Below are 9,817 nucleotides of genomic sequence, written 5' to 3'. Positions count from 1 at the left end.
GTGTCGCCAATGCATTGCTCGCATTGAGGCCAACCCCAGGTCTGCGTCACCATCCTCCAGCCCTCCAGCCCTCATCCAGCCATCCTCCTCCAGCCCAGTCTCAATCGTTTGCCAAAGTCAAACCCCCTTTTTTTCGCGTGTCACGTTTTGCTGCAAACGCTGCAATATGCAAATGGAATCGCAGTTGCACTTCGAGTTGCAGTTGCAGTCGCAGTCGGACATGGAGTTGGAGTTGTTGTTGTTGTTGCTGTTGCTGTTGCTGTTGTTGGTAGCATGATGCGAGCGCGAACAAGTAATTAGAAAATATATTTAAGATGTTTGCTGCTACCGCGACTTGCGACTCCAGCCTCATCTCGCCGGATGATCGTCATCGTCGTGATATTTATGGTCATGCATCTCTAGGATGCACCACACACTTAACACAGCTGCTGCTGCTGCTGTGGCGGCAATGCCAAAGGCAACCCTCGAATGCTGCTCCTCTCATGCTTCGATTGAAATATGCACTTACACACTCTCACAGCAGCAGCAAACATTGCAAACACAGCTCACAGCTCCACACTTCGCAGCCAGTCAACCACTTGGGATTTTTACATTTGAATTTTCATTTATAGCCAGAACACACGCGCATTTACCCTGTTAATTTGCCTGATTGCCATCGGGTGTGCTCAGCTGCAACGAATTACAAATTTAAACCTCATTTCAAGTAGCATCAACTATGCTAACAGTGAAATAAGTCGCATAAAGTAGAACTGCACTATATTCAATTTTCTTCATCGAAATTCTCGAGGAAGATTCTTCTGGATGAGTCGAGGAAATCTCTGCTGGAAGAGTTGACGAAGCCTCTGCTGGAAGAGTTGAGGAACACTCTCGTGGAAGAGTTGAGGAAGATTCTCGTGGAAGAGTTGAGGAAGATTCTCCTGGAAGAGTTGAGGAAGACTCTCCTGAAAGAGTCAAGGAAGACTCTCCTGAAAGAGTTGAGGAAGATTCTCCTGGAAGAGTTGAGGAAGACTCTCCTGGAAGAGTCAAGGAAGACTCTCCTGGAAGAGTTGAGGAAGACTCTCCTGGAAGAGTTGAGGAAGATTCTCCTGGAAGAGTTGAGGAAGACTCTCCTGAAAGAGTCAAGGAAGAATCTCCTGGAAGAGTTGAGGAACACTCTCCTGGAAGAGTTGAGGAAGATTCTCCTGGAAGAGTTGAGGAAGATTCTCCTGAAAGAGTCAAGGAAGACTCTCCTGAAAGAGTTGAGGAACACTCTCCTGGAAGAGTTGAGGAAGATTCTCCTGGAAGAGTTGAGGAAGATTCTCCTGAAAGAGTTGAGGAAGACTCTCCTGAAAGAGTCAAGGAAGACTCTCCTGGAAGAGTTGAGGAAGACTCTCCTGGAAGAGTTGAGGAAGATTCTCCTGGAAGAGTTGAGGAAGACTCTCCTGAAAGAGTCAAGGAAGAATCTCCTGGAAGAGTTGAGGAAGATTCTTCTGGAAGAGTTGAGGAAGACTCTCCTGAAAGAGTCAAGGAAGACTCTCCTCTTAAAGTTGAGGAAGACTCTCCTAGAAGAGTTGACGAAGCCTCTCCTGAAAGAGTCAAGGAAGACTCTCCTGGAAGAGTTGAGGAAGACTCTCGTGGAAGAGTTGAGGAAGATTCTCCTGGAAGAGTTAAGGAAGACTCTCCTGAAAGAGTCAAGGAAGACTCTCCTGGAAGAGTTGAGGCAGTCTCTCCTGGAAGAGTTGACGAAGCCTCTCCTGGAAGAGTTGAGGAAGACTCTCGTGGAAGAGTCGAGGAAGACTCTCCTGAAAGAGTTGAGGAAGACTCTACTGAAAGAGTCAAGGAAGACTCTCCTCTTAAAGTTGGGGAAGACTCTCCTGAAAGAGTCAAGGAAGACTCTCCTCTTAAAGTTGAGGAAGACTCTCCTAGAAGAGTTGACGAAGCCTCTCCTGGAAGAGTTGAGGAAGACTCTCCTGGAAGAGTTAAGGAAGATTCTCCTGGAAGAGTTGACGAAGCCTCTCCTGAAAGAGTCAAGGAAGACTCTCCTGGAAGAGTTGAGGAAGACTCTCCTGAAAGAGTCAAGGAAGACTCTCCTCTTAAAGTTGAGGATGACTCTCCTGGAAAAGTTGAGGAAGACTCTCCTGGAAGAGTTGAGGAAGACTCACGTGGAAGAGTCGAGGAAGATTCTCCTGGAAGAGTTGAGGAAGACTCTCCTGAAAGAGTCTGGGAAGACTCTCCTCTTAAAGTTGAGGAAGACTCTCCTGGAAAAGTTGAGGAAGACTCTCCTGGAAGAGTTGACGAAGCCTCTCCTGAAAGAGTCAAGGAAAACTCTCCTGGAAGAGTTGTGGAAGACTCTCCTGAAAGAGTCAAGGAAGACTCTCCTCTTAAAGTTGAGGAAGACTCTCCTGAAAGAGTCAAGGAAGTCTCTCCTCTTAAAGTTGAAGAAGACTCTCCTGGAAGAATCGCGCAAGAATCGCGAAATGATGGCACATAAATCGCGAAAGGATCGCGCAAGATGTCACATGACATTCTCACTCTAGGTTGTTCCTTTTAAGTTGCATACTACAACAACATTACACAACAAGAAGGGGAGAACTTGCCACTGTGTGTGGTCTGTGCTGATGGAATCGCTTGTTAATTTACGAATTAAATGAAATGCGCACAATTGTCAAACAACTACGACGACGACGACAACGTAACATGAAGTAGCGACAACATGAGGGGCACAATGAAAATGAAAATGGGAACGCGAGCTTAACGGCCAATTGGCGTTGGCAAATTGCCGACAGCATAAAGAGCAGCAGCAACTATATTAGTGGCTGAAGTTAGCACTATTCATAGTGGGAGTTAAAGCAGCTGCAACTGTTCAAATAATTGAATGCTTTAAAAGATGCGCTAAAAAATAATTACTCAAATAATTTGTGTAAGAAATTTTTAAGTGAGTACAATAGTGCTTTTTGCCAGAAGAACAAATTAAGTCCCGGATGTATTGTACATACTATAGAACAAAATACATATTTAAATGTGAAATAAATATGCACATTTATTTGTAATTACTCACTCTCAAATAATGCTTTCCCTGAAGTTATAATAATTAAACTGCACTTTGACTTTCAAAATTATTATCACCAAAAATAAATGAAAAAAACAAACACACACACTTATACAAATTTATAAGACATAATCTTATATTCACAAAAAAAAAACTTTAAAAAAACACACACACGAATGTAGAAGACTGACTCTTCTATTTACATTTCACTTATACGCAAGTGCTACAAAGAAGAATTAGAATTAGAATGCACGCATACTATATGCAGCTCACTAACATCAACACAAAAACTTATATGCATCGTAGCCGTGAGTAAGAGCGAGACGAAAAGAAACCACCCGTCAATTTTTTCACTTTCACAGAAAAAAAATAAAAAAATTCACTTTAACATTAACACTTGTACAATCGAACACTTAAAATGAAACTAATAACAAAGCAACATGCTAAGTATTGATGTTTTAACACATTTATCGATATTTAAATAAAAACCAAACTCTCGTCGCGAGTTTTTAAACACAAGCTGCGCAGGTCAAATACACTCTTCGCTCGTTTGCCGCGTACTGATTGATATTCGTGGTACAATAAAATATTTCCTCACACCTAAAGCTGCAAGGAGCTTTTGGGATATATGTACATATGTATGTGTGTTCGTATGAATGTGCGTTCGTAGGAAATTGTAGCTCTTGCGCTAAATTGGACAATTATGGCAGCAATGTCCAGAAATCTGACAGTAGAGCAAACTTTGCGAGTGTGCAAGAGAAAGCGAGTGGGCGACAGACAGTTGTCCAAGCAAACGTTTGCCGATCGTTTCTATCACAGGCACTTTTATTAGCAGTTGAAATACCAGCAGGAAATTAAAGTTACTCTTCAAAAGACATTGGAAAATTAAATAAGTGCCAAAAGTAATGCCAAGGGTAAAAACAATAACAAAAGCACAATTGTTAGCAGCTGTTTAAGAACCATTCGAAAAATGAAAGCAACAAAAATAGTGTTAGCAGAAATTGCAATTGAAATTGCAACAATTAAAGTTGCAACTACTACTAAACAAACATACATATACGCAGACGCACATACTTAGAAATACTTCTTATATGTGAGTACATGTGTACACGTGTGTGATAGACACGATCGGCGAACGTTTGCTTTGACAATCTTCTATAGCGCACTCGCTTGCACCTGCAAACTTTGCTTTAGTCCTCGTCACATTGCTTTCATCTTTCATACGCACACACCTACATACATACATACTTATGTCCCCAAAAGCTCCTTGCCGCTTTAAGCGTAAGGAAGAATATTATTGTACCACGAATATCAATCAGTACGCGTCAGAGGAGCGCAGAGTGCATTTGACCAGCGCAGCAATTGCATTTAAATTCGCGACGACGGCTTAAAAATTAATAATTAAGAGAAGATCGTTGAATTCTCATTCTATGAACATTAGCTAAATCATATTTGTTTTGTTTGCAAATTACATATTATAATTCTCTTATGTGTGTGCTATTGTTAATGTGCAAATTTTTTTTCCTTTTTTTTCTGTGAAAATGCCAAAATTTGGCGCGTCTTTTCGTCCCGCTCTTACACTCGGTTGCTGCTGTGAGTCACATAAAATTGGCGCGCATTCTTCTTCGAATTCCATTTCTGCTTTACTCGCCTCCACATACAGTAGGTCACAGCTTATTTCAACCACCACCAACCGACAACTTTGAGTTAGTGTACTGGCCAAACTAAAAGAGGTATTAACTTTATTTAAACGCAGGATTGTAGTTTAATGTTTTAACATACAAGATACTTTTTCATTTATCCTCTAATTTTTTGTTAACTATATAAAATTATTGAAAAACAAAAAAATGCCAAAAAAAAGTACCACAGCTTATTTCAACCAGCTGAAAATAACTAAATATAAATATGTTAAACTGTGTATTTAGAATTTCGTATGACCTCCTTCTTGGTTAATAGCTCCTTCCAGACAGTTTGGAATAGATTCCACCAATTTTTTTGTGATGTAGGGGCTAATTTTGTCCCATTCTTCCGCTAAAGCCGTTTTAAGGTTAGATTTGTTGGAAATTGGCCTTTTTCCGATGTTCTGGTCCAAAATGGCCCAACAATTTTTTACAACATTTATGTCAGGTTACTGAGCTGATGGTTTCCTGATATGACGACAGTTGCACATTAGCCAATCTTGCCCAATTCCTGCCTTAAGCCTAGGGTCATTGTCTTGGTAGAAGCGGAAATCATCCTTAATGCCCAGTTTATCTGCACTTTGGATCAAATTGACATTCAGTACCTCTAGGTATTGAGTCTAGTCAATGGTCGCGTCAATAAAATTGAGTTTTCCGACTACGGCTGTGGACATACAGGCCCAAACCACGACGCTACCACCGTAATGCATGACTGTAGGCTTTAAATTTATGTTTTGAAGCCCGGAATTTGGATTCTGACCGACATATGGAACTCCAACCAAGCCAAAAATGTTGATTTTGGACTCGTCCACAAATATGATTAAGTTCCAAAAGTTTTTATCCTTTCCCACATGCTCCTTGACAAATTTCAAAGGAGCCTTTTGATTCGCGCGCCTTATAAACGGTTTCTTGCGCCTTGTACTGTCATTAAAGTTACTTTCCCGAAGTACTCTCGAATTGATTCTGGGTGGCGCGCCTTACTCAATTCCTCCTCTATAACACTGGCAAATTTTGGTGGCGAAAATTTTGGATTTTCCCGATTTTCCGGACAATATAACTCGCGTCGGTCTCATTAAAAAAATGCATTGGGTACATTTTTGCCCTTCTCATGCACTATACTTTCGCGAAAAAAAACAATGAAATGATTCTTTGCACAGTCGAAACACTCAGATGCAGCATTTCATAAATTTTTGGACGGGAAAATCCATTCTTTAAAGGAGCTATGACGTCATTTTCCTTCTCAATTGTGGTTCACGGACCCATTTTGTAAAATACGCGTGTATTTCGAAATCTAAAGCTTAAAATGTCGAAAATCTAACTTCTATGTATTGAAAATACTATACACAAAGCAATAGATCCATAAAGACCAGTTATTTTCCTAGGAAACTGATCTTCGCACAGCTGCAAAGTTGCTGGTTGAAATAAGCTGTGGTACTTTTTTTTGGCATTTTTTGGTTTTTCAATAATTTTATATAGTAAAAAAAAAAAAATTAGTGGATAAATGAAAAAATATCTTGTATTTTAAAACATTAAACTAAAATCCTGCGTTTAAATAAAGTTAATACCTCTTTTAGTTTGACCAGTACACTAACTCAAAGTTGTCGGTTGGTGGTGGTTGAAATAAGCTGTGATCTACTGTATGTAAGTGAAATATAATATCAATAGAAGTGTCAGTCTTATAAAAATCTCGGTGTGGTGAATATAAGTGTAATCGTGAGTTATGTTTGTAATATAAGAGTCAGTTTTATAAAATTGCAAATCTGTGTTTTTTGTTTCATTTTTTTTCTTGTGATTATAAGTGAATATAATATAACTAGTGAAGTTATTTAATATGTGAGTAATTACAAATATATTCTCTATTATTTTTCTTTTGTAATTATATATGTATATCTGAATAGATCTATTAGTAGCATCCCCAAAAAAAATAGTAGAATCAGTTTGAATCATAAGAATTCGTATGAAGTAGTACATGCGACATATTCTAAGGGCAGTTCATGCAGCATTTTAAAGCTTCCTCCCTGTTGTCACTCACTTTCATTTCTATTCTATCTTGTTTCAACTCTCATCTTCAGTGTTTTTTTGCGCATTTTCTTTTTGTCGTGTGTTATTTTGTTGTGTTTTTTGTGTAGGGTACATTGACTTACACTGGCATTATCGCATCTGCTCGTCAAGCTGTTTAGTGCTATCATCATTTCCCTACAATGCGTGATGCATTGTCAACAAGTGCAACAGCAATGGGGCGACAACAATGAGGCAGCTACAACAACAAGCACGTTGCTCTACACTCTACACTCTGCCCCTTGCGCCTGCCACTGTTGCTGCTGCTGTTGCAACTCCTAGTTCGTGTCTCGTTGCTCGTCATTTTAGCCAGCTGCTTCCCTGCATAACATTTTCAGCAATGATTTGTTACAGCGCCAGTTGGTCGCGTTCTGACATCTAACTTGAATGCGCCAGCTACAATCAAGCTTCTGTACGATGAACTCGATGCAACAATATCTAAACAGTTTGTGCATAACAAAATATATTCTATAATATATACATAAATAATCGAGATTATATATGCATAATTTTCATTTTAAAATTTGTTTCACTTCTAAATTATTTTTAATGGTGCGCAATATTATAAAAAATCACTATTATACGTTTAAACAACTATATATCGTCTCTGCTTTTCTTCTAGCATATATCTTAAATTGTGCGGTATTTTATTATCAGCGTAGAATTTTAGGATGTTTCAACTGCTTTACCTAAAAACTCTCTCATATTTATATTTTATTAAATATATTTTTGGTGGAAATGTATATTTATTTTAGAGCAATTTCAATGTAAAGAAGCTTTACTGTAGTTGATTGTGTGCACATATTATGTATACGTCTGGTTAGATTCCTCAGCTGCGATAGACGTGCGCTATCTTCTTCTTCGGGTGCCTGATAAACTGCTTCTTTACTGCAACTTGATGGCGTTGTGTGCATAGCACCCACTCACCCACTCACCCACACACCCAACTTGTCCACTCCAATCTCCGTTTGCGATTCCCCTGCAGGCACTTTTAAACCGCCATTGAGCCACTCACTCTTTCTCTCTCTCTCTCTCTCTCTCTCTCTGTGTCTCATTGCTTTGCTGTTACTATGAGTCTGTGTACAGAAGTAAGTTCCTTTTATATTTTATTGCATACTTATGAAAGGTTCTCGAATATAGATAAAGAAAAAGCAAAGAGAGAGAGAGAGTGCAGAAGAGTTAGAGAGTGTTTGGCAGCTCCATATAAGATGCTTTCAAATGCTTTCACTTTTCTCAGTTGGCTTTGGATTACGTGTATGCGCCATGCCATTAATTTAATATCGACTATCTTGACTCTGTGTGTGTTGAAACTTTCAATCGTAATCCTTGAGCAGCTTGTTTTTGCTTTTGCTTTTGCGGTAAGTGTGTGCGTGCCAAAGTAAAAGTACTCTAAGAAATCCTTCTTTGCAAGCCAGGTAAAAGTTAAGTAAAAAGTCAAGAAAATGTCGACACTATCTGACTATTTAATACGATTGCTGCATCGCACAAAATCGGTCTTCTTGGAGTTATTCGGACAACGTAAACGTTCCGGGGCAGAAGGCATCGAAATCGAGGCCATCGAATTGGAGCAAGTGAGGGCCGCAGACGTCGAGTCGAGTTCACAGTTGAATATTGATATGGAGAAGGAGAAGGAGATGGAGCTGGAGATGCAGCAGCTGCATGAGAAGCAGCAACCACAACTGAACGAGGACGCTGATGATGATGATGATGACGATGACTCGGACGATTCATCAAACGAGGTTGAATACTATAGCTTTGATCCCATAGTACGAGAGTTGTAGTTCAATATGCTGAAGGTGCCGCGTATGCCAGTTGGCCACGATTGCAATTGATTTGCGCAACACATGTAACTCGAGTGTTTCGGTTTATTTTGCTGGCCAATACATTTTACGTTTATTGGCCAAGCCAATTTATCAACTCGAAGCGAGCGCATTTTTCAGTCTTCGGCCTTCTGTCTTCTGTCTCATCAGCAGCTTTCACTTCAACTAGTTGTTGCTATCGCTTGCTTGTGTCTATATTTAGATTGAAACGATTGAAAGAGCGGCTGGCGCCATCTGGCGTTTCATATTGCTTAACTTGGCAGCCATTGAACAACTGGCTCGTTGGTCTAGGGGTATGATTTCCGCTTAGGGTGCGGGAGGTCCCGGGTTCAAATCCCGGACGAGCCCAAGTAAAGTTACCTTTTTTTTACAGACAACATTTTTAAAGCTGAGATGGCTAAAAATGCTAAGCGTAGGTTAATACCAACAATGAAATAAATGACCTGGCATATTAAGTATTTAATTCTAATTAATTGCGCATTTTAACTAACAACCACCAAACTTCAAGTACATATTTGCAAATAATTTTGTTAGGAACCTATTTTTTCGTAGTTGGTTTTACTCATCGTTGTGCTATCGTAATAACAAGTGAAAGTCTATGATACCATATTCGAATGTCTGCAACAGAAGAAAGCATTTCCGATATATCTAGATTTATTACCAGCTCTATAAACATTGATTTTATTGATGAATGTCTGTGAGCTTGATTTTTGAAAGTGCTTAAAATTCAGACAATAAAAGCTGATATGCAAATTGAAATGGAATGGAACTTCAGCTAGCTTCATCCGTTCTCTTTTGTTGGCTTTTTTGCCGCTGATTGAACAACTGGCTCGTTGGTCTAGGGGTATGATTTCCGCTTAGGGTGCGGGAGGTCCCGGGTTCAAATCCCGGACGAGCCCAAGATGATTTCTTTTTTATTATTTGTTGTATTAAATTAGAATAATTATTCACTACAGCATCAGTCCCAGCTAATTTTATTTTTTAGGCTCTCCAGTCATAATTGTAGACATTGCGTATACGTAATATTATGTTGCCCATAAATAAGGTTGATATTTTGAAGAACCTCAAGCTCAAGTTATTGTTCTTTAAGTAACTGTTTGATAATTATAAATGTGATCATTTTATTATTTTGAAAATGTTCCATATTTAGCGATAAATTTGGAATTAATGTTATTTAATAATGTAATTCAAGGTATTAGAAATATTTAAAATAGATTAAAAGTTCTCTATCA

General features: G+C 39.1%; 1 protein-coding gene and 2 non-coding genes across 4 annotated transcripts; all 3 read left to right on the top strand.

The window, feature by feature from the left end:
• The first annotated feature begins 8,013 nt into the window (after positions 1-8,013).
• Positions 8,014-8,673, top strand: LOC132796477 (GTPase Obg-like). 2 transcript variants are annotated; one of them, XM_060807657.1, is made up of 2 exons: positions 8,014-8,123; positions 8,181-8,671. In XM_060807657.1, the coding sequence occupies exon 2, from the start codon at positions 8,208-8,210 to the stop codon at positions 8,544-8,546; it is 339 nt and encodes a 112-aa protein (XP_060663640.1). In that variant the 5' UTR covers positions 8,014-8,123; positions 8,181-8,207; the 3' UTR covers positions 8,547-8,671. The 2 variants fall into 2 exon arrangements, with proteins under 2 accessions (XP_060663640.1, XP_060663641.1); XM_060807658.1 differs by having other exon boundaries at positions 8,111-8,123; positions 8,177-8,673.
• Positions 8,674-8,861: 188 nt separating this feature from the next.
• Trnap-agg (transfer RNA proline (anticodon AGG)) lies at positions 8,862-8,933 on the top strand. Its single transcript has one exon. It is a non-coding gene; the product is annotated as a tRNA-Pro (tRNA).
• Positions 8,934-9,412: 479 nt separating this feature from the next.
• Positions 9,413-9,484, top strand: Trnap-agg (transfer RNA proline (anticodon AGG)). The gene has a single exon. It is a non-coding gene; the product is annotated as a tRNA-Pro (tRNA).
• Positions 9,485-9,817: the final 333 nt, after the last annotated feature.

The sequence above is a fragment of the Drosophila nasuta genome, chromosome X, assembly GCF_023558535.2.
Source record: "Drosophila nasuta strain 15112-1781.00 chromosome X, ASM2355853v1, whole genome shotgun sequence".
NCBI lineage: Eukaryota > Metazoa > Arthropoda > Insecta > Diptera > Drosophilidae > Drosophila > Drosophila nasuta.
This window is presented reverse-complemented; position numbering and strand designations above follow the sequence as displayed.